The sequence below is a fragment of the Brachionichthys hirsutus genome, chromosome 4 (genome assembly GCF_040956055.1).
Source record: "Brachionichthys hirsutus isolate HB-005 chromosome 4, CSIRO-AGI_Bhir_v1, whole genome shotgun sequence".
Classification (NCBI taxonomy): Eukaryota; Metazoa; Chordata; class Actinopteri; order Lophiiformes; family Brachionichthyidae; genus Brachionichthys; species Brachionichthys hirsutus.
In genome coordinates, this window is record NC_090900.1 from 11,069,945 (window position 1) to 11,093,779 (window position 23,835).

At 41.8% G+C, this 23,835-nt stretch overlaps 1 protein-coding gene across 1 annotated transcript; it reads right to left on the reverse strand.

Annotated features, from left to right (window-relative positions):
- Positions 1-4,243: 4,243 nt before the first annotated feature.
- On the reverse strand, positions 4,244-19,912 carry mmp11a (matrix metallopeptidase 11a). Its single transcript, XM_068760879.1, is given in 11 exon segments — positions 4,244-4,270; positions 5,051-5,101; positions 5,103-5,151; positions 5,229-5,343; positions 5,458-5,718; positions 6,247-6,451; positions 7,320-7,558; positions 8,706-8,839; positions 10,136-10,279; positions 11,669-11,811; positions 19,853-19,912. Coding segments are annotated over 11 exon segments (1,428 nt in total).
- Positions 19,913-23,835: the final 3,923 nt, after the last annotated feature.

Here is a 23,835-nt window from a genome sequence, read left to right on the forward strand (position 1 = left end):
TGTCAAGATCAAAGGGCAGTAGTTATATGTGAGACTATATACATATGGGAAGTAGCTTTTTCTCCATAACATTGAAAATGTTTTGCCAAACAGAAATACAAAACAGAGCCACTCAAGACAGTTCAGAGGAAACACCTCGCATGGATGGTTTAGGAATAAGGCAAACTGACCGTCAAAGACTTTATTCAAGAAAAATTCCCATCCTAGAACGTAATCGTAGTCTCAACCGAGGAACAACCAAGGAACAAATTCCAAAAGAGCAAAGTGAAATGGAGAATGGCAGTGTCCTGAGTAATAGAGTAAACTCTGTTTTTACAAAGCTAAAAGAGAAGAATGAAAACATGGAAGGTGAGTTACTCAAACTTAATTCTCTTCATGAGAAACTGCAATCTGAAAATGAAAACCTGAAAGCACGATTGCAAACAAAGAAAATACCAATCTCTCAAAATATTCCGAAAGATCCGATACAATGCAAAACTGTAGTAAAGGAGCTAATGGTTGAGATCAAAAAAGTTAAAACCCTCCGGCAGCAGCTGATGGAGTCTGAGCAGCTTGCCCATAAAAAGGACGACCTTCTGGAATCACTGAAGGAACAATACCAAACAGAGATTCAAGGTCTTCGGGCAGAATTGCAGCATCATGAGACAAATCAAAATGGTTGTGTAGATAATCTCACTGCTGAGCTGGCCCAACTTCAAAGTTTGAACAAGACAAACCAAGAAGAGATTGAAAGTCTGCGGGCAGCAGTGCATGATCATCAGGCGGCAAAGGAATTAGTGGAGAAGGAGAAGAAAATCATTGTTGATAACCTGAATGATGAGAACAACATTCTGAAGAGTGATGTGCAAACTCTCCAGCAGCAGCTGAGGGAGTCTGAGCAGCTCGTCCATGAAAAGGACGGCATTCTGGAATCACTAAAGGAACAATACCGAACAGAGGTTAAAGGTCTTCGGATAATTCTAACAGAAATGAAGGATCATGTGGCGCATGAGGCAAAACAAAATGATTGTGTAGATCACCGCGCTGCTGAGCTGGCCCAACTTCAAAGTTTGAACAAGACAAACCAAGAAGAGATTGAAAGTCTGCGGGCAGCAGTGCATGATCATCAGGCGGCAAAGGAATTAGTGGAGAAGGAGAAGAAAATTATTGTTGATAACCTGAATGATGAGAACAACATTCTGAAGAGTGATGTGCAAACTCTCCAGCAGCAGCTGAGGGAGTCTGAGCAGCTCGTCCATGAAAAGGACGGCATTCTGGAATCACTGAAGGAACAATACCGAACAGAGGTTAAAGGTCTTCGGATAATTCTAACAGAAATGAAGGATCATGTGGCGCATGAGGCAAAACAAAATGATTGTGTAGATCACCGCGCTGCTGAGCTGGCCCAACTTCAAAGTTTGAACAAGACAAACCAAGAAGAGATTGAAAGTCTGCGGGTAGCAGTGCATGATCATCAGGCGGCAAAGGAATTAGTGGAGAAGGAGAAGAAAATCATTGTTGATAACCTGAATGATGAGAACAACATTCTGAAGAGTGATGTGCAAACTCTCCAGCAGCAGCTGAGGGAGTCTGAGCAGCTTGTCCATGAAAAGGATGGCATTCTGGAATCACTAAAGGAACAATACCGAACAGAGGTTCGAGGTCTTCGGATAATTCTAACAGAAATGAAGGATCATGTGGCGCATGAGGCAAAACAAAATGATTGTGTAGATCACCGCGCTGCTGAGCTGGCCCAACTTCAAAGTTTGAACAAGACAAACCAAGAAGAGATTGAAAGTCTGCGGGCAGCAGTGCATGATCATCAGGCGGCAAAGGAATTAGTGGAGAATGAGAACAGAATCATTGTTGATAACCTGACTCATGAGAGGCAAAGTGATGTGCAAGCTCTCCAGCAGCAGCTGAGGGAGTCTGAGCAGCTCGTCCATGAAAAGGACGGCATTCTGGAATCACTGAAGGAACAATACCGAACAGAGATTCAAGGTCTTCGGGCAGAATTGCAGCATCATGAGACAAATCAAAAGGATCGTGTAGATCATCTCACTGCTGCGCTGACCCACCTCCAAAGTTTGATCAAGGCAAACCAAGAAGACACTTCAGACCACAACAGACCTGCAGATGGGCCACGATCTTGGTGGGGTTCCATCACTCGTGGTGTAGCGGCAGTTTCTCGTTTTGTCGCCGTGACATCTTTTTCTGTAGCTGGTGTTCTTATGTATAATCCAAACGTACAAAACTATGTCTTCCATCAGCTGGAACCCTACATGATGCTAACGTGGAAAGAACCTCCTCCCACCTGAGACCAACAAATCTCACGTGGGAGGTGACAGTGAGAATTGGAGGGAGGGCAATTGGGATGAACAGCCTCCCCAATCTGCATTGTTCCAGTTCAACCAGCTATTCATCATCATTGAAGAGATTTTCATACAGTCAACTATTGATAAACTTCAAACCATCCAAATTAGATTAGCAGTAATCTAATAGTAAACGTCAAATGGACCAACAACAAGACTTGTCCATCTCACACTTCATCTCCTCTGACGGACAGAAGCAAAAAGCAACATGCTCCCTCTTCCCTCAGAGAATTAGTGGATTCATGGAAGCAGTGGTCAGACGTCTTTTTTCTATCCGTGTTTGAAATGTGCGCATGTGGTGTGTGTGTGTTGTTTTACTTCTCTCTTCACACCCTCCTTTTGTTTCAATTCCCAGCTTTCTGTTCATCCTTTGCACATAATAAACACTTTCCGACCAGACCAGTTGTGTACAACATGTGTTTGTATCTAGCTACGTTTTTGGTGCCCATACCCTTCATGTTCAGTGAAAACCAACATCTCTCAAATAGGAATATTACTGGATATGTCGTGTTAAATGTCCCATTTTGGTGGAAAAATATATTTTATTATCAATCCTACTGACACTCAGTCCAAACATCCTGATATTTAAAATACATGAACTGAAAATTGGAGGTGTTTTTTTTATTTTATTTTGCTGATGAACAGTTGGCTTTTTAGAGATATGTGATTCTTGCAGGATAACAATACTGGTAAAAAATGATTAGGGAAAATAAAGAATAGGATTCATTTTTGTGGATTAAACTCTCCAAATAAAGGAACAAAAAGGAGCATAACTTATGTTAGTAAGAGTAAAAGATAAAACATCATCACAGCAGTGATATTAATCCACACACATCATTTATTACTCTAAAATACTTTTAGTTTCCACTACGACAGTGTTTGGCCATCAGGGTATAGTTTTATTAGAAAGTAAAAATTATGCACTTCATACATTTGAATGTACAGTTTAAAGGCTACAGTAAAAAAAAGCTACAAATTGTATGTACAACAAACCTTTGCTAAATTATTTGTGTATAAATATTTTTTTCAAAGCAGAAATCACAGAGTAATACTTGAAATGACTTTTAAAACGATAAAAACAAAGACAGGAATTGATTATTAAAGAAACAATTAAGCGAAGACGAAGACTGCAATGACTTGTCAGTGTCCCGCACTGAAAAACCAACACGATGATGACAACTTGTGCTGAACCTTCACATTTTAAGTGCTGCAACCAGGTACAAAAGCTCAGCCATGTCGGACATGATCAGGCTTTCTCAGCCTGGATGTTCTTCCCACAGAAAGATCCGAGTCGGATGTTTTTAAAGTTCATTCACTATCCAGCAGTGGTGGAAGAAATATGTATTTTACTTTATCCACTGGTTCACAGCATGACCAAACTCCCTAGCAACCAGAGCTGGTGAATAAATGTAATGGACTGACAGAAAAAAATACTGACTTCTGAACTGTAGTGGATTTGAACATAGTGAGAAACGTAATTAACAGTTTCCAAACAAATAACAAACCAAATCATGTTGATAATGGCTGATCCATGCAGCAGCTGCTGTCCCTGAAGGTATCACGAGCTGATCAAAGCACCAGTTTATAAGGTAGATGAGAAATGCCTTCATTACAACTCACTAGGGACGTCTCTGAGGTGCAGTTGGCATCGTCGCACTCGAGAGGGCGCTCTAGGGCTTCTTACTGCCGCTGTGGACTGCGGATTGATGCAGGCTTCACGTCTGAATATTACACCCTGTGATGTTATAGAAACCTCCCAAAGATACAGGATTAACAATTTGTCAAAACAATATTTGGGAAAGTTTAAGAGCTAACACGTTACACACAGAAATGACTAATAATTTAGCACCAGCCGATTACACAGTCAGAGCATTATTCAATCCATCTTCAGGCTAAGAGGAAACTACATGAATGAGCTCCTGTTCAAAAGGAGAATCATGATTTTATTGCCCTGAGCTTAACTCTCAGGTGAACATAGTTAAGTAAGTCATGAAGGACATTACGTACGCGTCTCAGTGGAGGGATAAACATCTCAACTCAAACAAATACTTACACGAATATTACCACATTTTCTGCAATGGTTAAATGGAGTCTGACTGGAGAATTGGTTTATATTGACAGGACCAAATTTACTGAACTGGATCTTCCTTTAACAACTTCTGCAAAATTAGGTACACTGTACAGAATGGGAATGAATGCTGCCTCAGAGGTTCATTTCAGAACCCCAAATGATTGTATGTTTCAGGAAGAAAAAAAATCGTTTACCGACGGATGATGTATGATGGCCTCCTTACAAGAGCAGAATGAAGCACACTTAAGCAAATGCATCTTTTGGTTTCTGGGGTTAAAGTTGCAAGTTAACTCTCACTGCCATCTATCATGAACCGATGTACCGGTACCTTCTGCAGCTTTCAGTCTGATGTCACTCTTCACACACTTGTTCATACATAAGGAAAAAACAAAGGAGAAATTGAAGACAGCCATTGACAGGGAGCCTAAAATTCCACATTGATTCGGTCAGTGAAACAAAATCAATCCAAAACCTCAGGTTTTAAGAAGGCGGGAGCAAAATGAGAATGATGCCGTTTGCACCAGCACCACACATACATTATGCAGGACCCAGCAATCAGTCATAGGATGACAAATGTGCAAAATAAACATGTGTAGCTGCACGAGGTGCCATCTCTGAGGAAACATACCTTGGTTTTCCTGAGAAAATGTCTAATGGTCTCAATAAACGGAGTAAAGCATAATCAGATCTAAAGGAGCCTGCTTCATCTCCTCGAACACACACACGAGTCTCCATTGCAAAAAAACTCATCTTCATCGTAAAACAGAAATAATCCGCTAATCTGATCCACCACAGCTTTAACTCACACGTTTCTACAGCCAAAAAAATCCATGCCGATGTAGCGAGGGTAGCCCTCCAAAGAGTTCATGCCAACTGGGTCGAATTTCCAATACTGACGTCCTCGGATAAAGTGAGCATAACCTGAGGGACAGAAAACACAGCGACAAGTCAATCTGACACCCCACACACACACACACACACACAAACAATCTATCTGTCTGTAAACTTGTTAAGTTGCCTTTCTTTGGCCCGTACCATAGATGTCCCTGAACGTAGCATCCACATCCTCAGGGATGCCTCTCCAGTCCTGCATGCTGCGTGCGTAGATGGACTCGACTCGGTTCTCGCGGGGGCTGAACCTCCAATAGCTGCCTGACTTGAAGAAGTACGTGTTGTAGTTGGAGTCGTGGCCCCAGCGCAGGGCGGCCTGGATCCCGGGCACTGACAGACCCAAGCTCCGGATGGACTCCGGGCCTTTGATTTGCCGCTCAGCATCGAACACCCGGTAGTTCTCGCCTGAGACGTGGGGAACAATGGAAGTCAGCGCCGTGTTTGCTTTTCTGCTCCTGTATTTTACGCAGCAACTAATATACAACTTCAATGCCGATCAATTGAAGCGACAGTCGGGACAATCTCTGCTTAAGAGTAATATGATATAAATGTGTGAGATGAAAATGCTCGTGCTAAATTTATTTAGAGGAGTAAATTGTAATTAAGACTGTAAAACACTGTACAACAAACTTCATTTATCCTGAAACCAATTATGTTCATATTGTGCACGAGTGTGTTGATATTTGATCTGATTTGATTTATGTTCATTTGCAGAACATTATACATAATGGCATAATTCTTGTAGGGGGCTTTGAAGAAACGCTTCACTTGAAACAGACGTTAACCGCTTCTAGTGTTAACGAAAAGACTCGATCGCGTTAAGTACTAACTTTACACCTGTTTAAACTTGCTTTAAAAGTGCATGCTATGTCTTGATCCTGTGCTCACTGCACACCACAGCCACGTAACAGCAGCTCAAATGTTTCTGCCCACCTTGAAAGAACCAAATGTTCCCAGACTTGTCTTCAAAGGCGGCGTCGACATTGTCGGGAATCCCCTTCCAGTGACGGGATGCCAGAGCCGGGTAACCACTCTCCAGATGCCCGTCCCTGAGCCGCCAAACGTAGCCCGACTTAAAGAAGAACAGCTCTCCTCGAATCATAGACACGGCATCAAAGTCTGTCTGGCAAGCATCGGGCTTTAACAGAAAAAGCAAACACACACACAGGTCTATTATTCTACATACTAGTGTTAAGTGAAACATCTTAGTTACAAGTTTAGACCCTTTTTCAAACGCTCCCACATAACAAAACGCTTATTGGATAAAAGACAAGTTTAGTCTTTGACCCTCGTTTTTCATCAATGGTTTAAAAATACACTCTTGCATGATGTGGCGTAGCTTTATAAGAGGCTCACTCTTGATATTTTCCTGTGGGTACGACCACAGAAACCGCCGCCTCTGTGAGGAAACGGCTGATGATCACCAGCCAAACGCTGCAGTTTGCAATCGTGTCTGGCAACACTCGTGAAAAACAGGGGAAGACTTTAAAGGAATTTAAAGAAAGATGTTTAAAAGTAGCTGGCAAAATATCGCAGCGAGAAACACGCTGTCTTTATTTGTGCACTAATCACTTCATCTTTTAGTTCAGTCCGTGCCAACACTGAAGTCAGTCCCTCAGACAATTCATAAGTTACTGCCAGTGCAGAGGCATCGAGCTGATCAGGCTGCCTCATGCTGGTGCTTGATGAAACACAAGCTTGTGGTTTATAGAAGTGAATCAGTTTCATCCTGTTCCAAATATCTTGGCAGTCCATCCAGGAGTCGTTGAGCAATTTCAGCTTGGACTTAAGCAGAGGACCAACGGATAGCTTGTCTGCACAACCGTGGCGCCCCAAAGGACGACGAGTTCAGAGTCACGCTTAAGCGGGTTTTTTTTATTATCACTAAGGCGATTTCTATTTCTAAACCTTTTAATGTTAACCACGCATTTCCTGATAATAGCATTTGTTTTATATATTCCTCGATGTGAGAATAAATGTGCTGCATCTTCATCCGCTCCACTCACACTGGCTACAATCTCATTGGTCTCTGGGTTTGACGGGTGTGGAGGCGGGGGCGGCGGTGAGGGCTGGGCTTTGGGATGAGCGCCGTACAGGTACTGGATGCCTTGCTTGTCATCCTCGCTCAACCTCAGCGGGTAAGTGAAGGAGTAGTAGGCGGACATGATGGCTCCCGGCTCGCGGGAGTGCTGCAGGCCCAGGACGTGCCCGAACTCATGGGCAGCAACCTGAAGGAGGTCCGTGCCTGTTGGGCAGAAGACGAGACTCAGCAGATGGTAAAAACAACAACCCCCCGTCGTTCCACTGGCGTCTGCGTTTAACACGTTTGTTTTGACCGGCTTACACTTGGAGATGTTTTGCGACTGGTGTAAATACAGAGTCAACAAGGAGTCGTAAAGAAGTACGTCGCCGCGTCCCCTCCCTGCTGACTCATGTCTGTCTCGTGTCTTGACCTGATGAAGACTGGCGTCACAGACATGCAGGATATATTTGACCTCATGCTGGAGCTGCCAGTGAACTCTGGTGAACTCATGAGATTGTTTTCACATCTAAGAAATGCTAGTGGAGTAGCCCAGTACTCTGAAAAGTACTGATGGTACTAGTACAAACTATTGTGTAAGACATCTACCAGAATCAAAGCTCCTGACAGACATCTTGGATTTAACAGTTCATCTGCAAAAGTCTCTGAGTCTTCAGGTATCAGCAGGAGTAATATTGGACTTCATTCTGTTTACTCATCTATTACCAATATTATTTCTTTGTAAGGACAATGGATGAATCATTTAAACCCTCAGTGTCATTTTACTCTGGTATTGTTCTCGAGACTGACATGTATAAATTAACAGGCAAACAGAGCTATTTTGATTGGGGTTGTTTTTTTTCCCCATCTGTGTGCAACAACTAAAAAATGTAACCACAACAATAATCACATTTCAGAGCTAAATCTATTTTTTGTTGTGGAATAACTGTCAATCGAATAATATTAATATGATTCCGTGTCATAGTGGCAGGTTTTTATTGCCAATAAATCCCACAATGATGCTCAAACAATCATGTACCATTTGGTTTTTAGGTGCAGTGCCATGATGACAGGCTGAGCTGCACCAGTGTTATCTAGTGAGTGCAGCATGGCTTTTACACTGACAGGGTGTGAGAACAGAGTCCATGACATCCTGCAGGAATTTAACAGTGAGAGCGTCGTGATACTGCATGTATCGCTGGTCACCTGTGCTCTTATGCAATTTTCTATTTGTTATGGAGTATTTTATTTCTACCAATTGCAGTACAGACAAAGTCAAAAGAGCTATTTCAAAGTAAAATGTAATAAACGGAACAACATGGCTCCCGAAACTCGGCTCTCTACGTCGTTGCCCTCTCAACTCAAAACTCACCCATGTGGTTTCCGAGGGTCCACGACTCATCGTAGTCAAAGTGAATGTCGCCCTGTCGGTGGGTTTTGGGGAAGAAAGCGTGAGCGAGAATCCCACCTGGGCCGTCAAAGGGAAGGTTGTCTCCATGCCAGTACCTGCAGGGCCACAAATCAAAGGTGAACATTAAAGTCACATGATGAACGTTATAAACCCAAACCAGAAACATAACTGACGGGCTTTTTGTCCAAGCAACAATACAAAACTCAACTTTGTTATTATCTATCACAGAGGCCAAACAATAACCCCAAATAAACCACATTTTAAAAGCAGGAATCAGAGAATGTTATTATTATTGAATTACGGTACATTCGATTTATCTGACTAAATGTCATTCATTCAATAAAAATCCCCAAAATCAATCAGATGCAGTAGAACGTTATCGAGATCATAAGAAACACAAGTCGTGACAACAATAAATCAGATAATAAATAAACTATAAATGGCTGCAAAAGAAATCTAAAACTGTGTTTTATATTTTGGCTGTGCCTTCCCTTTGTAAAACATTCAAGTAATCTAATAAAATACATTCCATTAGTTTCACTTTGACAGGTGTGGGATCAGTCAGTGTAAATCGTTAGACTTCACAATATAAATAACTGCATGGATGGATGGCTGTTTTTTTGAACAGTGTTCTGAGTTGCATTTGTGCAGCAGGGCAAACAAAGACAGCCGCGGCACGAGAAATGATGCATCTGGAGAAAAATCTCTGATTCAAGTGAGGAAAACAAGAATTCACTGCGGGAGCAACAAAGCAGGCCTCATGAAAGAGTCATTTCAGAGATGACACGTTTCCCCCATCAAAGATTTGAATCTAGTTTGAACCCGCTCGCCTTCTCGTGCTATGCTATCTCTTGTTCCCTTTTCTTACTGAAACTCTACGCAACAAATGTTGTTTTTTGTTGTCAAGATCTGATCTTGTCCTGTTCTGACATCACGAAAAGACCTAAAATCCAACCGCCTCGGAGTGAAACTGTCAAATCATCAACATTATCTTTAAGACTCATGCAACTGTTTAAGTGTTTCTGTAAACATTACAGAAAATCAATTCTCAGCTATCTACTATTAACAGCATTAATAGCTTCTAATCAAATAATTTCAGCTTGAACGCTTCACAAATTAGTGAATATCTTCATGTTTCATCTTCATGCTCCAATTTGCTAATGGGTAGTAAACACAGCAGCCTACCCTGTTGGGAATTGGGCTTGTCATATACTAATCCAAATTTTGACCTGATGATTAGTTATAAATGTTGACCAAAATCCAATCATGGTACAAAATGAATCCAACGTGTATTCATACTGTTCTTTGCCATAAAACACATTCATTCCTGAGCACATCCAGAGGAATCTGAATGAGGATAATGAGTTATTTCCGCCCTTCTTTGCTCCCACCTTGTGAAGTCGATGCGAATGTCCGCCTCGCCACTGTGGATCTCGGTGAAGGTGAGCGGGGTGACATCACTCCAGATTTTCAGCGCTTCCCGAAAGACCCGCCGGACCTTTTCCTCACCCATCTGCCAGGGAAATCGCACAATCCTGCAGGGGCCAAATGCAGGTGTCAAAAACATACACATGCAGGATGTGTAGTAGCAGGGAGGGACCACCTGCATCGCACGCCTCCCTCTAATCTGATATCTGCAGTCGTCTCATCAGTGGGGAGGCATGCTGTTACTCACGCCCTCAGGCCTGCTAACGAACCACTGCATCATGGTCTCGTCCTTTTCCTTTCGATAAATCTCCCCAGTATGACAAGAGGTAAAAGAAGAGAACCCTCCTTATCGCACCAGCAGGAAGCAGAACATTTCATGTACGATAGAGTATCAGGCAAACGGCGTATCGTTTATCTCAAATCAGTTACTCCTGCAGTAAAAAAAGAGAATTAATCCTTAAACCCCATCAAGGAAAATACTAACAATAACAAAAATGACTTATCAACATAAATGTCAGTTAATTAGTGGACTTTGATTTTTACACTGTAAGTAAAGACGACAGATCCGCAGGTACAAATCCAATTCCAGTCAATCAATCAAATCCATCAAAGATAGTTGATTGATCACGGAGTATAATAAATAAAATAAATAAATGTGACAACGCGCTTCTCTCGGTCAGCCTCTCATCTATGACATTCTTGTGCCGCCACCTCGGGGCTTCCTTTCATTGTCATTAGCGACCATTCAAACCAGTTAAAGCAGCCCAGCATTGACGCTCCTCATGCCAGAACTTGTCCACCAGCTGGCTGATTCTGAATCAAAAGTAAACACCGAGACTCATTAGTGCGGCTCTGCTCTTTCACCACTGATATTTTAGTCAATATGGAAGGAAGGTGGCCCCGTGAAGCCCCTGAAGTGGGCTTTGACTCTGCAGGTTGCTGCCATGGTTCTGGCTACCAACATCACTTTAGGTGTTTCTGTGAACTTTATTGCTCCGATTCAGCAGAATTTTATTACTCTGTGCCCAGTGCTGTTATTGAAAGACCTCTGCCCCCTCCTCCTCTTTTCCTCTGTTTTAATATATTGCCTTGCCTTAAAAGAATGACTACAATGAAAGAGACCCCAGGAGACACAGACAGAGAGGCTGCAGCCAGCAGAGGACTGCCAGACACTCAATGGTGCCAGGGCCCTGGATGAAAGAAAGCCAGCACTCGTTTTTACAAATTCAATTTCAAGACAAGATTTCATTCAGTGTCTCTAAACTCTTGCAGATCCTGAGTTTAAAAGGGTCTTCGTTTTGCCTGGAATGAATTCAAGCAATGTGATATTTTGTAGAAATTACAGTTATTCTATGAAGTTCCACTTACCGGTATACAGATTGAATTATGTGCAGTGATGTTGGCTAAACAAGAACACGTTCTTAATGTCTTGATATTTCTACACATCAGGAACCGATCAGACCCGATCGGTGTGTGATGATGCAAGCGTTACAGACCTGTAGGTGAGGTCGGTCCTCTCCAAGCGTCCTCCATACAGGACGAAGCGTCTCTGGCGGTGTCGCCCCCGGTAATGCACCTCCCTTTGATTCGGGTAGTCCGGTACACCACAGCGAGGCCGGTTATGGAACCTTTCAGACGCCTGGAACAAATGAGTGCAGGTTAGCTCTTGTTTTTAAGGATGGCATTAAAATGAAAAGAAAGAAGTTTGTTTATTTGTTTATTAAAAGAGAAATATGATATAAGCAACTGTGAGACAGTAGTTAAAAATACAATTTTGTGCTGAATGCAGAACAAAAACTTAAAATCGGCTCTTTTATACTGATCTACTTAAATTTGATCACCAATGAATTTAACTTCTAACTGATCTTTTCATTCAACTGAGCAGTTAGCACAGTTTTTATCCTATATTATTAAATAGACAAACACTCATTCAAGCAGCCCATTCCTAAAACATTTTCCTGACCTCATTCTGGATTCAATCCAGATGATATTCAGTGATAAGATAGAGGCCCCCACTGTACACGACTGTGTCATATTCCATAAACATCGCTCAATAATCAACCGAGATATTCAGGAACAAATTTTGAAGCTCCATTGACTGCAATGTTACCGAAAATTTCAAAGTGATCCAGAATCCAGGATCTCTCCTGCCTCCCATCAGTTTGGTTGTACTTTGTTACTTGTAGTGTTGCCAGGTGTTAACCATCAATTAAACATACATGTCCAGAAAACTTTCATTTTAGGCCAAACTATTTGACAAATATTTAAAATAAATAATGGTGTTTATACAATCATTTAGCAGTGGTTATCTGGAATCCTGCAGATTCAGGATAACAAGTCATAGCAATGTAATAAGAAAGCCCTTTACAAGTTCAATCGACCTCATCTTTACATAGCAAACTAATGTACAATAGATTGAATACTTTGGGGGCTTTTGTATGAATTTTTATGTCTTTAGCTAATTTCATACATTCTACATCAAAGGTGCAACCCTAATTCCCTCGAGTCCCATAAAACATAAACAAAGGAAATGAAATATATAAGGCCAAAAGCTTATCTGAGTGAAGCTCATGCTTATAAAGGAGTCTGCCTTACTCAGCACCGCAGGACTCAATCCATGTTCTTGTTGTGCGCTAAGGGGAACAAAACTCAGCAGGATTCGTGGAATGTGCTCCAGACAGCAGAAACACTTTGACTGAAGGGTCGGGATCACCAAAGAGCACACACCTACGTACACACATTACTGGGGAGGATTTAGCTGCATGTTTCTTGAAATGACTTGGTAGTGGTTTTTTTTCATGAGATGTGCCTCCCAAACTAAAAACAGCTTGTTGCTCGGCTTATTTGTGCTCCTTTTTTTTTTTAATGTTTTCTGAGATGAGTCGGATCTGAGGTTTGTCTCTCCGCTCTGGTATGTGCCCTCCTGATCTCCAGACCAACGACAGAAACCTCCGATAAACAACAAAAGCCTTATCAAACCGAGACGGAACCAAAGCATAGCAGCGAAGGCTACCGGACACTGGCTGAAAATAATTCAGAATTGTATTTGTTTGCCTTTTTCACTTCTATTCACTCTGAGCTACTGAGCACAGAGAGCTCATGTATGTGCAATTTAAAGGGATGTGAGTTTATTTAACACAATTACAGATTTGATATGCATGGTGTGTTGTTTTAACCTTTGACCAGGACTCTGCATAAACAATATTACTGATTGTTGTCCCAAAACTTGTGAAACGACTGTCATGTAACCTGTTCAGTACGAGCCTTGGGAAGAAGTCTGATGTAAACAGGCCATTGTAGGTATCTGAATGCAGGACTAATACTGCAATACTAATACTGACAGAGTCCAGCTCAGAACTATTCTCTGGACTCCTCGTGGACTTTGTTGAGGACTGAGATTTGAACCATAAACCAGCCGTCACAAGCCGACCTTGGTCTCCAGACACAGCAGTTTAGACTGGAGGTGGTCGCTGCCTGATCCCAATCAGAGAGGTGCAGTGAAGGGAGTGTCAGCTTTCAGGGTCATAAAGCTTTGGCTAATTCTAAGTGCTGGGCGCTCGGGGAGTTGCCTCCGTAATTTCAAAGAGGGAGCTGAAAACAACTCAAGCATGTAGTTAAAAGACTTACCCCCCCCTGTGTGTCAAATGGATTGTTTGACCTTTCTGACCCCACAGTCGAGTAAATCCCTAAAGAGGTTTTCCATTGGGGTTCAAGGTCAAACCCGAACAGTATCAGCTCCATCCAGGATATCTTCTATGTGCTCTCTTTTTTTTAAACAGACTTACCAGACTTTATTTCTGAATCAAAATGCATTAATCAGTCGATCTTTTTCTTTAATCGATTATAGATTGTAGTGTGTTAGAGTTCCTTTACTCTCCTCGGTTATTTTATCCCTTTCAGATGTGTATAATCAATAAAGATAATGTTTGTAAGATTTAGAGAGGAAATAAAAACCCATCTGCCCATGTTGGAAGCATTTGTTCAAGTCCTGATGCTCCGTGAGGGATCTGATGTCAGTGACTCGGCTGCTGAGGCAGCGTTTTGTGGCCATGCTCGCATGTTTATGTGCAATTTCAGGGCAGACAAAGGACGTCCTGTCAGAAGACTTTATGACGCCGTTAGAGAAAGGGGGAAAAAAAATACCCTCGGGACAATTATTGTGTCACTTTCTGCTGACTCTGCAAGAAGCTGCTGATGGACAGGTGGAGGAGTTTGTGATGGCGGTGGCGGAGTGGGCGTAAGCCGTCCATTACAAGTATGGACATATCTAGCCTCTGGTAATAATGATGACAAGCGCTACGCTGCAAGGGGATCTGACAGCGGTATTCCGACGGTATAGAGAAACATGTCTGCACAGGATGTGTCTGAAGAGTGCCTCCAGTCTGACAACAAACCCACCTCCATCACCCCCAACAGGTCACTGTGTGACCTGGAACCCGCAGGGGCGCAGGACTGTTTTTACTGGCTGCTTTCAGTGGGAAACCCTTGACTGAGTACGACACCAAGCCCTCTTCCACCCACGCCATGGGGGGGGGGGGGGGGGAGACGGGATGGAAATTAGCTACTACTCAAATATTGTACTCAAAAGCCACAGCTGGGAGCTCTACAGTTGGAATTTCACACGTGATTTTTAGGATATTTTGTGAGGCACTCCTCTTTTGCTCCACTGGATGCCAGAGGATCTTTTTTAATTTATTTTTTACATTCTATCCCTCACGCTTTCCTTCCTTGTGTCACGGCTCCACTTTCTTTCACATTAAAGTTATAAACGGACTCCTCACACTAAAATAGATCTATCAACATATTACTTGTTACGGTTTTCTGCAATATATTTGAAATCATTTGAGAACTTAAAATAAGTTGACTTCTTTGTTGACAAAACTTGAATATACAGTACATATATTCTGACTTATTTTTTAAAAGGCAGCGGATTTAAATCTGTATATGTATTGTACTGTGCAATTTTGTATTGGAGATAAGCGATTCAAATTAGATTTAGAGTTACATCCTTTTTTTCCCCTTATTTTCAATCAATATACGTACTTAAAGTATTTTAGATCAGATGCTAGTGGCACTCTGGTAAAACAAATAATTCATGACATGTCAGTACATAAAAAAGCAGTGACATTTTACACTAATATTAGCATCATCAGGTAGGAAATCTGTTGCTGGTACAACAGACGTGTCTCTTTCATCATCATGATGTCTAATTTTCCAAAAACTGTCTAAACCTAAAAATTAGTCATAATTTTTAGGTTTAGTCATGCGCAGACAGATAAGACTTCAGTTTGAAGGCTGCGCTCTCATTGAAGAAACGGGAACAACAGAATGTTTACTGAGGAAGAGAGGAGGAGGAGACGTACAATTTATCACCATCAAATGCCGAGTTATCATCCCTCTCACTCTCCTATCCCTTACGCCTTTTAAAAATGTGAAAACACACTGCAGTGGAAGGCGATGCAAACCAGCTGGTTATCTGCTTAACTTTGTTACCGCTGCTGGCACAGAGAACTCTTCTGCTGACACCTCAGTCTATAGCAGGTCTGGCTGCAGGACGACTTCCTGATGAGCTCATTATTGGGATTATTGATTGGGATTATTCCCAAGAGATTAATTGTTATAAAGTAAATCTGATTGCCTTTATTTTATTATTATTCTTTTTTTTTTTAGAGGAAGATGGAGGTTACTGGTTTAGAAGTTGACTCAAACCAGTGTCCTTTAACTTTCACTGGTATGTCAGCAACAGTTTTGGGTCATATTTCTGATTCATTCAGTCATGTTTCCCTTTGTGGTACTTCCACTATTAATTTTGCATTGTCATAGAGTAAAATTTTAATTAGTCAAGATATATTTGTTACCAGACAGTGTTTTGTTCCCCTAATAATTCCAGTAAAAATTATAGATCATACCACAATCGCTCATCACATTACTGTCGACCAATCGCTGCCATGCAGACATTATAGGTTAGGTCAGTCTGCTTTATAAAGGCAACAATGGAAGTCTGTGAAGTAAAGGTAGACAGATTGGTAATGACATGCAGCCGATGTGGCTGCAGGTAAAACTCCTGCCCTGCAGACAGAGATTCCTTCACATCCAGGTCTGCACTCAAACAAAAGCAGCAAGACTGGGCAAGCTGTTGAATCAGTCGCTTATCTGGAGGAGAACAGGACAGGACTTTTCTGCCACCTCTGTGTCAGCATATTTCTTTGATGTAGGCCACTGACCTTTAACCAGCATTCACAACTGCAACCTATACTATAATGCACAATGTTAATTTATCTGTGAATATTATCTGCATTTTTGTTGTTGCAGATTTCATATGGAGGAAGAACTGTGGTACGAGCAGATCACCTGCCTCTTACAGGAATGCCCTTGAATGCATAATAAATTACAATAGCACTTCTAGCCACACAGCAACAGATTGTAGTTATATAATCTACTTATATATAACTGGTCTATGAAGTACCTCCTGAGATTTGGAACTTGGTGAACACCAGACTCACCAAGTCTTGACAAAAATCACTCAGTCAGCAGAATCATCTGAGCAGAAATATTTTAAAATCATACAGAGGACTGATGCAACCGTTCCCATATTTCTCTCCTCGTGAAGGATTGAAAATGACAGTGATAGGATAGGAGTATGCTTGGGCCTTTTAACTGCACCCCCCCCCCCCCCCCAGTGTTGAGTCTCATTGGCCAGTCCGGTGCAGCTGTGACCTAGATCCATTCGATGGGAGCCCCGCTCTGCTCTGATGTCACCTTCGCTCTCACGGTTCCCCCGACCAATCATGTCTCCCAACGGCATCGACATGATGAGACAAAATAGAAATGAAAACCGAAGGACCAAGGTTTTTTTTTTTTTTTTTTTGACAAAAGCAATAGCCACAGTTAGCCGTCGGCTCCTCCTCCTCCTCTTCACTCTGGAGAGGAAACAGGCACTTTGTGTATTTCACTTCCCTGAATGCCACAGAACTGAGGCCTGTCCAGGCATGTGTGATCACCTCTTTTGTCAACAACGACAGAACTATAAAATAAAAAAACAACAGAAAAACAAAACTTCAAAAAAACTAAAGATGAGTCTTTCCAGTGAAATGACCAGCAGACACAACATAAATTGTCAACACAGGTGTAACATGGTTGGGATTAGAAAAGTATTATTTTTCTTCTGGAGACACCGTTTTTTTTATTTCCTGCATTAGTAAAAGTACCCACTGATTTATAAAAATATAAAATTGCAGAATCCACAGAATCTGCATTATCTTGCATGGAAATAAATAACCGATCCCATGCCAACCTTGTGTATTGTGGGCTAATAGTGCTGGTAGTTCAGTGTAGGCAATGACACTGCAACTTTAAAAGAAAATGAAACGTCAGCCTATTGAGGAGAAATGTTCACATGGTTTGAGTCGGCAGGAATGATCCTCCAACATTTTTTGCTCACCAAATGTGCTTTAGATGATCCTCCACAATTGATCCAGCCAGATTTTTAGAACTGAAGAACACATCATTCATCACAGAAGCGTCCATTCCTAACGCCTCTGAACCCAGACATGACTGAAAGCCTGAATGGAGAGACACTTGAACAACTTCAGCTTGAGGCCCTGCTGGACTTGTTAGAGTGATGTGTCAAAATGAAAGATAAATGTGTTTACCCCATCAAATGAATAAGTGTTGGTACAGGAGGACAGTATCCACCCATCAGTTTGAGCTAGTCTTTGTGTCCTCACGTTTAGATTATTGCAGCAGGTTCAGAATTCCACTGCGACGTTGTGGACTGACATCAACAGAAGGGCTCGTATTACTCCAATTCTGCATCCGTTTGAAACTCCTGGTGCTCACCTTCAGATCACTGCATGGTCAGGCTCCCTCCTACATTATTGTGTCCATCCACCCACTCACGGAGGCTGAGGTCACTGGACCAAAACCTTCTTATGGTCCCTCGTACTCATTTAGGACGCGAGGAGACAGCTCCTTCCAGGCTGTTGCGCCCAGTCCACTCTCCTTAAGTTGTGTGGACTCTTTTGATGCGTTTAAGATTCATCTTAATACCCACTTGTTCTTCCAAGCTTTTTAACTATGGACTGTTTTATGACTATCTTGTTATTTTTACTTATACCTTCTGTGATTGTAATTTTATCTGTGTTTTTCTATTTCTATTTTATTTTATTACTAGTTCATTGAAACTTATTTTATTGTTCTTTTTTGAAGCATGCACTTTGCTATTTCTCCTGTCTGTGAAAGGTGATATAAACTTTACTTACTTAGAGCTATCATGAAGATGAAATAAATTATAATTTGAGCAGGTTTTAGGGGAAACAAAACCCACTAAATAGCTTAAGACTGTTCTCACTGACAAATGTGCCAACATTGTCAATATAATAAAGGTCATGCCTGAAAAATACCATCTTCTATCAGCTTTCCTTGGAGCTGCAGTCACTGTTAGGATTACGGTCAGTCGGTTACAGTCCATACCAAACATTACTTGCCCCGCAGAACTGTCTGCCTAAAACCAAAACACTGAAACCCTTCTCTGGAAATGCTGTTCCTTGTATTCACTATACATTCCTTCCTGTAACTGCTTATCTGAGCTGTTTGTTGTGATACATTAAATCATTTCTCCTATGTATACCAATGAATAGACAATTCCTTTTTAAAAGACATGCATAATGCAACACTGAGCAAATACAAATTAGTAGCTGCAGGAAGCAGTAAAATTGTACAGAAAAATTAATTACAGTAAGTGGACAGGTGTTTAAAATGGCAATAATCCAAATCAGTCCAATAAATGAATGAACATTATTTAACAACTTGAAAATAGGTTCCAACTAAAACAAAGGACTCTGACAGCATTTGTAAAAATACAACGCCATCATGACGGGTCCATATGGGTACCCCTCTCTTTTATGGCTTTGGTGACAAAATGCATTGAACACCTGCTTTACTACTTCCTGGCCTGCAGACAGGGGAACTCAGCAAGCTGCGTTTATTCTTTCTTCCTCCTCCCCAAAGATCAGACCAGGCAAACCCAAAACACTCTGCTGTCATCCTGCAAGCATGCGGAGGAGGCTTCACCTGCAAAGTCATGACTTCTGCTGCTGCTGCTGAGCAGACAAAATGTATTTAGTGATGATAGTCATTTTAAGGTGAGACCAACTCCCCGGCGGGTCAACGGCATATAATACATCACTATAGTTTTTATTTAACATAAATTACATTGCTCTTGATGATTCCATGGAAATCGATGCGCACGTGTGAAAGAGCCTTGATTCCCTCAGGGCAATCATTCATACAGGAAGGTGCACATTTGAAAGCCAATGCAGCGCAAACGTTTGCACAAGAAAACAATTGCAAAGTATTACGCGTGTGAGTGTGAGTGTGTGTGTGTGTGTGTGTGTGTGTGTGTGTGCAGGCTGTGCTTATGTGTGTGTTTAGGGGGAGAGGGGAGGGAGGCACTTGTAGCAGGAGAAAGAATGAACAAAGTCAACAGGGCACATTCCTGTAAAATACCCCCCCCCCCCCCAAAAAAAAGAAATAAAGTTAAACCAAACAAACTCATTTTACACTGAAAAATCACTTTGGATTTTTTTTCCCAAATTTCTAATCCAGCACAGCAACGTTTTCTCCCTGCTTTCCCCCCCAACTTTGACAACAAGTAAAAGAGAAAGCATCCTCTGACTCACCGTGCTCGGGAGACACTGCAGCGCAAAGACGCACCAGCACATGACCAGCGAAGTCCGCATCCTCGCGGGAACCGCGAGCCGCGCCGCGCCGCGCTGCGCCGCTTCACCTGGAGGATGGTTCGGCGCAGCTGTGTGCGGGTTGCGCGATGCCGGGATCACACTGTCGGATCCCGGGGCGACTTCTCTTTAAATACACTCTGATTTCTTTGTTCTCTTGACGTGTTTTTGCTCCACATGCACGCTTTTTTTCTTTCTTTCGTTCTCTCTCTCTCTCTTTTTTTTTTCACAGCCCTGGTCTGATAATACCACCCGCTACCATGTGACTCTTAACCCCTTCTCTGCCAGGTGCCACTCAACTCAAACCAGATGATGATAGGTTAGCCCCCCCCCCCCTCCCCAACATGCTGTAAAGTGGAATCAAGTGGATATTTAAGGACTGATCCGGTAACCAATTGTCTCTTACAACTGAGTCCAAATTAAATATAAATCTTTTATCTCATTTCAAATTCGGAAACAATTGCAATAAGCTTAATGCTGAAAAAACATCATGTTTGTGTGTGTTTTTTTAGTGCTTCTCCAATATTTTCACTTTCACAAAGCATTTATCACTCAGTCAGTGCAGCTGGACAAGACATGGTTTTTATTTCCTATTTCAGACATATTTCTTCCTCCTTATAGAAATCAGACACCTCATCCAGGTGTGTTATGCTACCTAACATTGTTGCCATTAGCCTGCGGCAGTGATGAAGAGTTGGCCGTCCCTTTTGCACACATCGACCGCTATTTTTGACAACAAAATACAGCAACCCCACTTGTCTCTACCTCATCTGCGTTGCCTAGGCGATTGATAGATAGATAAACAGACAGACAGACACAACGACATGTATGTTTGCCACTTTCCCACTGAAATGACTGGTTTGACACTGTTTTTGAATCCAGATCGATCCGCTATCAATCAGCGTTTGTCCCCTTTCCCAGTGAGCAGAACGCCGTATATAAGCCGATTGCTGCCTCATAACGAACCGGCAACTTTGCATGCGCAAAGGAGTGTAACTATTCTTTTTTTTTATAATTAAAGATTTGTCTGCGAGCCAGATGCAGCCATCAAAAGAGCCACATCTGGCTCGCGAGCCATAGGTTCCTGACCCCTGTACTAGAGGGTAAATTATTGAGTTACCAGAGCTGTTTCCAGTCCGAAAAGCTAACCAGCTGCTCATTATGTTGCTGTACATAAAAAATCCTTTCATCTCACTCTCACAAACAGAGAATGGTCCACTAAACATGGGCAGAAAGCAGAATCATGATTACTATACACATTAAAGGGAAGCTGGTGTGCATGTGAGGTGTAGTTTTTAATGCCAGTGCAAGGAGTCATAATTAAGAAGGAAAAAAACAAACTTAAACTTGCAGTGAAGGAATTTGTCGATGCAGTTGTCTTTTCTGTATACGATTCTGATTCACCTCCATCGCTTTGTGCAGGAAAAACTCTCCGTGAGTCAGTTTGAGATCATTTCTGTAATTACAACCACTAATAGCAGCAAAGAATTCAGCAAAACCTTTCCTGCGTAATAGCTGTCAGGTTTCTGGAGGCCATTTGGACATTTAAAAAAAGGCACTCATAAACTTTGATTGCCTGACAAAGAATTGCGAGTTCTGCACCACATCGTTCATGTTATCTTAAGAATGTAATGAAAGAGAAAAGGGAATGCTTTATATATATATATATATATATATAAGAAGACTACTTATTTCCGAACTGTATAATTGATTTTACTGACTGCAGCTGCTTTATACAGAGGCCATTATACCGACAGCTGGTTTGGTTGTTTCTGTGCAAAATGAACCCTCTTCATTCCAACAATAAAGGAGTGATTAAACATTTTGTGAAACAGGCTTTTGTCCTTTCTTGCCAGAAGTTGGAGGAAGGCATTGATAACAATCTGAGGTCTTTGTGTTGGAGGCAGCGCAGGACTTCAGACGTTAACCTAACCATAAAGATTAAGCGGTAGGAAACTGCCTGATTCTGTCCAACGTGTAACCATCAGCGCACCAAACATGTTGTTTCTTGCTTCTCGCACAGACAAAGAGAAATGCAAAAATTATCTGTAGGTGTTTCAGGACTATATTATCACCGGACTATATTATTACAAGAGGCTGTGCAGAATTGCTAATATTGTTGGCTGACGAATGGTTTGTAATTCCTCCCCAAACCACAACCTGATGTTTTTCTGCTTTTTTTGTTTTTGCACAGATAAGAAAAACAGATGCAGCGTTTATTAGTGACAGACAAGCAGATGAATCAGCTCCGCTGGTTTCAGCCGCTTCCAGTTAACTGTCTGACTAATAAAGATTAGATACTGCAAATAGAAAACTGTCTGCTTAGGATTTAATGTTCTAGTTGTTGTGACTACACAGCACGTAAAGTGTGCACTATTTGTTAGTCAGCATCTTGTCAAATAGGCTGAAATAAGCCAGTCGATAATCATGACCATTTTTTTTTCATGTTTAGTTTTTTGTTCATGCATTGCATGCCATCATTCTACATCTAAATCATGTGAAACTCAAGTTGGTTTCTAGTCACCTCCCTGCATCAGTACCACTAACTGAGTTTCCTTTACAGATACTGGGCTTGGAAGCGACTTTGATACTGATTTTGCACCATATTTAGTTTCGAACTGAGAGCTGCTGTCATGTTTTGGACCTCTGCCACCTCTTGTGAAAAGACATGAAGTGGAAAAGGTATTGGGACCATCTGTGGCAAACGCGTGATAGCGTGATTAACATCATGACAATTACCAGGGCAGCACAAGTTACTCTATGGAGTTACAAGAGTCTGCAACGTTGGGGGGGGGTTAAAGAGTTTGTGGAACGAACAGATCGAGTAAAATAGCAGATCTGGAGATAAAGATCAGCCTCCTCGTAAAGGCAGAAAAAATACAGAGGTGGAAATGAAAGGCCTGACCAGTGGTGAGGTCAGCCATGATGGACGTCTTGCAGACAGTGGCTCTGAGGAAAAGACAGGAGGCGGAGCTAGAAGTGGTTCTACAAGATGCTGAGGTTCTCCTTGGGAGTGACCAGGATGGATAGGATTAGAAATGAGACAATGAGAGGGACAGTGAAGGTTAGACGTTTTGGAGATGAGGTCAGAGAGACCAGACTTGTGCTGCTGCTGCCTGCACTTTCAGCCCCAGCATCCACTTGTGGGCTCCTGTTAAAGGGTTGAATACATTTTTTCATCACTCCTAAATTCCTTAATGGGAATATATATATGTGTGTGTGGATTATGGTGGGATCCATGATGGCAAGCCCACACTGTCATATGTTCTGTTGCGGACGATTGTGTCTGTGTGGCAAATTCCACTCTTAAGTAATTCTTATGAATTCTGATAGTGCTGTCAAAAAAATGTTTTTTTTGCATTTAAAAATATGTCAATTATGTATCGGTAATTTTGGTTGGCTATTTCTCAGTACAAGTGGCTTCAAGTCAACATGGTGGCCAAGTTATGAATATCTATTTTATGTTACTGTAAATAATTATATTGATTATATTTTAGGTAAATTCCTGCAGTCACAGTAGCAGAAACGGAAGCAGCGAAGCTTCATTACTAATGTAGAAGTATGCTCGGAGCAGTTTTAGGTCAGTTGCAGGACAACAACACAAAATCTATCTTGGATTTCAGGTCCATTGTGCAGGATTTAATGGGATCTACTGACAGAAGAGGAATAAACTATTCATTATTACATTTTCAATATTGTATGATGAAGCATAAAAGCACTGTCAGCTGGTCAATGGAGAGGGCACCCGGCACCAGACACCAGGGCGCTGCCACCCCCCCCCCCCCCCCCACACACACACACACAAACCTAGACCCCCACTGAGACGGCACACTCTTAGGCAAATAAAAGTTGAGATTAAAAACTGCCAGCAGAGGGTGACAGTTTATTTTTTCAACAATTGTTATCAATCCTGGTCGGAGATTAAA